The sequence below is a fragment of the Lepisosteus platostomus genome, chromosome 24, assembly GCF_059453375.1.
Source record: "Lepisosteus platostomus isolate fLepPlt1 chromosome 24, fLepPlt1.hap1, whole genome shotgun sequence".
NCBI lineage: Eukaryota > Metazoa > Chordata > Actinopteri > Semionotiformes > Lepisosteidae > Lepisosteus > Lepisosteus platostomus.
The window spans coordinates 5,595,846-5,601,290 of NC_142634.1; the positions used below are offsets into that span (position 1 = coordinate 5,595,846).

Consider the following 5,445-nt stretch of genomic DNA (forward strand, 5'->3'; position numbering starts at 1 on the left):
CCTTCGAATTTAATAATTTCCTTGTATTTTGATGTATCGCCCTGATTAAAAATGAAATGCAGTGTGTCTACTCTTGATTAAGGGACAGTCACGGTAGGAAATACACGTTAACAATATGTACATGAAAAAAAATAGAGAATAAAGGTAATTGAGTCATAGCACATTTTTAAGATGTGTTTTTTTTTTCATAAACCACATTTTGCGAAGGTATTTACTTTCTGTAATTAAAAAAATGGTCCTGTAATTTAAAACAAATGACAATTCGGAACCGGGCATCTGCCTACTGTAGGTGTCCTGGAGTTCTGTTATCAGGTATCATGTCAGTCTTTTTATTCACATACAGTTTCCGTTAAGCGACCTTAGCACACAATAAAGGCAAGTTATTTGTCCAACTAAGTGATCCAGTAAGCCAGTGGTTCTCAAACTTTTTGGACCAAGTACCACCCCTAATCCAACCAAAGCATCCAAGTACCACCTACAAGTCATCATCTCATAGGAACCCCAGAAATTCTCAATGACCAACATGAGCGCGCGTGCACACACTCACACATACATATAATAAATATTATAATAATAAACTTTATTTGATATAGCGCCTTTAAAGGTGGCTTCTCAAAGTGTTTTACAGAAAAAAAAATTAACAACAACTAATAAAAAAGCACCATTTCAGTGAGAGGGGTGAGCCTGTTTAGTTGAGCAAACCAGATGTGAATAAATGTTTCGAGCCTTGATACAATTCACAACAGAGTCTAACAGATATTAACTCGTCAGGCATTTTCTTGACGGCAAAGATCTCGCGGTGGATGTTGTAATGCGTACATTAATTTCTGGAGCAACCTCTCTAATTCGTGCAACTACACCGTTATGTCGGCTTGTCATTGCTCTAGCACCGTCTGTAAAAACTCAGACGCATTTTTTCCAGTCGAGGCCATTCTCTTCGATAAATTCATTCAGAAGCTGAAATATGTGCTCTCCTGTAGTTCCTGTTGGTAGCGGTTTACAGAACAGAAAGTCTTCATGGGACATGCCCTCAAACTCGTATCTAACGTAAACGAGCAAATTGGCCAAATCGACTACAGCAGACTCATCTAATTGCAGTGAAAAACATCTTAACGCGCTCTATCAGTGTACTTTTGATACAATCCTTCATTTCAATAATTCTATGAATGACTGTGTCTTTCAGGGGGAGGGGGGCAGCAGGTCGAGCTCTTTAGCAGCTTTTTCTCTACACATAATACGTGTCAGCTCTTTTGCTAACGGTAAATAAGGTTCTTCAAAAATAGTGTAGCTTACCTGCTTTAGCAATACGCAAGCTTGCATTTTTCCGCGTTTCCGTTTTTATTTCCGTATTTAAAGTTTTTCTTTCATGCGCATGGGAGCGAAACAGAGACGCTCGGTGTATTTTTATCAAATTAGAACAGTTCTTAATTTTTTTTCTATCACGCTTTCTTGTGCTCACAAGATTACCTGCATTCGTAGCACGTATTTCTATGCATTCCTGTGTTTACAACGTTGGCATTGGTCCAAAATCACGCACATTCTCCTTTCTCCCTATTTGCTGAAGATACAGTAGCTTTTTTAAAATACAATTGGTCATTTGCATCCGTAGCACGCATTCCTATAGAGTGGTATAGAATTACAGAGTATCTCTTGTGTCCACTGAAGTATTAGCGCGCACTGTATCGTAGTACAGTACGTAGGCTGCGTATTCGACACGTATTAAAATACAAAATATGAAAACCCGTCCCGATTTTTCAGCGCACACGACACAGTTCCAGGGTCATTTGGCGTACCACTTGGCGGCACTCCACGTACACGTACACGTACACGTACACGTACACGTACCAGAGTTTGAGAACCACTGCAGTAAGCAGTTCACAACTCACCTGGAAACACAATAGACTGAGGTTACAGTGAGCAGAAAAGAGCTCTAATTTCTCATCTCATCTTCTTAGTTTTTTGAATGGACAACTGATCCCGTCATTAAGTGAACGCACAATATTTAAATTGCTAATTGGTAAAGTTCCTACCTTCTCCTCAGTGCTGGACAGACTCGCCCCCACACCGTCTTCAGTACAGACTCCTTGAGAGCGGGGCTCCCCCAGATGTACAGACCGGGGGTGCTGGTTGCAGTGAACCTTACCAGCAGGCCAAGCGGATCATTGGCGTTGTTCCTGAACATGTATTCAGACTCGGTCATCTTAACCACGACAATGTAGTACAGCTGGGGACACCAGAGCGCCAGGAAGCAGACTACCACCACGATGATGAGTCTCAGGGACTCTTTCTTGCTGTCTCTCTCTGGACCCGGCGGCTCGCGAGAGAGTTGGTATTTGGCGACGAGGTAGAGTTTTATGGTAAGAGCCACTTTTACAGATACTATAACCTGCATAGTAATAGTTGCATATGCGGAATTACTTGTAGCCTGTTCAATTGTAATAAAGTTTTCAACTGTTACGAAGAAGTACGTATACACCCAACAGAAAACGCAAACTCCTATAACTACAGTCCTGGACACATAACGACTGTAAGTATAAGGATAAACTACAGCAAGGAATCGGTCCAACTGTGCAAACATGATGGTCCAAATAGTGACACCCCGTAGCGAAGGCACTATGTAATAGGTGCCGTTCCTTGGCGGATATCTCTCGCTCACATCAAACAAACCGGTGTAGTAACCACCTAACCCGGTCAGTGTGTCACTTATGCTGGTGTTCAGCATGAAAATAAAGCGATTTTGTGCTCGTAGTGACTTTTTATTAAGAATACCCAACACAACCGAGCCAGCCACTAGAACAGAACTCGTACAAACTAGTAGATTGATTAAAAAAATGAAGTAGTCAGCAGCGCTACTGAAGTCCACCGCTAACGGCACAGTGAGGTTCAGCGCAACCATCGCGTCGGAAAATGAGCATCTGGCGATGCTGCTGTAGTGTTTAAGTAGATGAACACGCCGGAGGAGATGCCTCGTGTTTGCACAGTCATAGCACGTCTGGGGCTTCGGGTCTCCTGGAGCTAATTAACCTGCGAGCTCAGAATCTTAAGGTTGTTCGCCAGGGGAAGGTGACAGGTGGATTCCTAACGGAATGTCATTTACTGATTGTGTTTTTTTAAATGTTTTATGTTAAATAGATGAGTGGTAGTTTACTGAACACAATAAGTTTCGGGGTCTCCTGTGAATAAAAACGATCTTAGAATCATTTAATGGTTCGTGTTTTTCGGGGAAAGCTAAGAGGTAGATTCCTAAAACAAGATATTTTACCTGGAATGATTTCTTACCTTTTTAGTAAATAAATTAATTGATTAATTAACAGTGCTGTACTGCAATGGAAAGAAAATCTTTAATACTCGTGGTGGTTATTGACGATGCAGAAAGTGTGCATCTCTGTAAATTGCGTGACTGGTATTTAACCAATTATTATGATAATTCAATTTATTAGCAATTTTCAAGCAATGGGGAGCGCCCTGCAATGGGCACATACCAGACAATAGAAGCAAAAAGCGAAAGAGAAAGAGAAGGGGAAATGAAGATAAACAGTATAAGGCACATTCACGTTTTTAGTAGAGTGGTTACTCGGGTCTGAAACATCTTGCAGAATCTCCTGCTTCGGCGGATAGAACCAGTTCAGCCCTTAACCGTAGATCCGCTTCACTTGTGTAGTAAGTCCTTAAAGACTGTTTGCGGTAGATAAATCAGTGGTTTTTCTAAATTTCACCGAGGTCCTGACTCCTGTGGTCATTAAAAATCCCAGGGTGTCTCGAAAAGAGTAGGGGTGTAACCCCTGGCCAAATTCCCCCCTCGCCTTTGCCACTCATGGCCTCCTAATAATCCCCATCTCTGAACTGGCTTCACCACTCTGCTCTCCTCCCCACTGAGAGCTGGTGTGTGGGGAGAGGACTGGCGCATCATCCAGGTGGGGCTGCACACTGGTGGTGGTGGAGGGGATCCCCATTACCTGTAAACTGCCTTAAGTGGAGTGTCCAGAAAAGCACTACATAAGTGTAAGCAATTATTATGATTATCATTATTATTTTTATTATTAGTATTATTATTAGTATTATTATTAGTATTATTATTAGTATTATTATTATTATTAATAATATTATTGTTGATATTATTATTATTATTATTAGTAGTAGTAGTAGTAATAATAATAATAATCCTAAAGAAATTACTTGAGTAAGGCGTTACTCTAGTATAATCCTAATGGGAAAGATATCCTTACTTCAGCGTCAGACACGACGAGCAGGAGTCCCTTCTCGTGCTCGTGAAAGAAGTGTTGTGTTCTAAGGCCTCTATGGGTTTTCCTCCTGCAGCGCCAGTTACTTTCAAATGACAGAAGAGGTGATGAACGATACAGTGAGCTGAGCAGGCAATCGAGCTGCACTGCCGGGTCTGAACACCAGATGGGACCATAAGACTTGACAATGCGTTCTGATTTTTCCCTTGTGAGGTGAATTAGTCTGCAAGCTGCGGTCTGTGGGTTTATTTTTTTAAAAGAACCCTGAGAGGAAGATCTTATAGTCGTAAATTCTCAAATCTCTTAATGTGATCTCATATTATCTTTCCAAACTGCGTATCAGATCACTTTACTAGGCATATACGATTTTGGCGACATCCACTTTCTCTTTATAACCCAGAAATATCATGTTTCTGTTTTTTAACAGAAGGAAATAGGCACAGTGACAACATTTTGCAGATGTTTTCAATTTCAGATTACAAAATTCATTTATTCCTGAGTCAGTAGGTTTCTTGAAAAACACGGCTAAGGATTTTTTTTTATATTGGCCAGCAGCCATATCATCCTGCAGCTCACAACTGACAACCCACTGGAACTTAGCAGGTGTGAGCCTGTTCAGTACCTGGATGTGAGACCTCCTGGGAAAAACTAAGGTTGTTGCAGGAAGAGATAAGATCATATTTATTTTATTAGCCATATACAATTGCTTGCATTAGGTATTTGTCTTTTCGCATACCCCAGCTTGCTCTCCATGAGACACACAGGCACACAGACAGGTTTAAAGAAGCCTGGGGTCAGAGCACAGGGTCAGCCATTTATACAGCACCCCTGGAGCAGTTGGGGTTCCTGACAGGCTGGAGCGGTGGCGGAGAGCACAGCATGGGGCAGGTTCCCCAGGCGGAGTCCAGGCAGGTCAGGAAACGGGCAGGTAACAGGGAAATTGGAGCGCACGGGAAACAGAAGGCATATAGGCAAGCCGGGAAACGGAAAATGGTAGAGAGACCTCCGCTAGAAAACCGCTGGCTGGTGCTCCGTTAAGCGCGGCGCAAGGCAAAGACTGATCGACGAGATGCCGATTGCTGAGGAGAAATCGAATTGGACTTAATTCACCCGCAGCCCCAGATGCAGACTGACTTCAATTCAGGGGCTACGTGTGTACTGTCTCCTCCCGAAAGCATCGTAGTGCTAACAACATAGTAAAACT

The 5,445-nt window shown here is 42.2% G+C and overlaps 1 protein-coding gene across 1 annotated transcript; it reads right to left on the reverse strand.

The window, feature by feature from the left end:
- Positions 1 to 2,026: 2,026 nt before the first annotated feature.
- LOC148641448 (uncharacterized) lies at positions 2,027 to 2,896 on the reverse strand. The gene has a single exon (XM_088618682.1). The coding sequence runs from the start codon at positions 2,894 to 2,896 to the stop codon at positions 2,027 to 2,029; it is 870 nt and encodes a 289-aa protein (XP_088474808.1).
- Between the last annotated feature and the right edge of the window lie 2,549 nt (positions 2,897 to 5,445).

What these genes read in the sequence shown, in the direction of transcription:
- LOC148641448 (XM_088618682.1), bottom strand. Translation starts at nt 2,896, where the DNA reads ATGGTTGCGCTGAACCTCACTGTGCCGTTAGCGGTGGACTTCAGTAGC.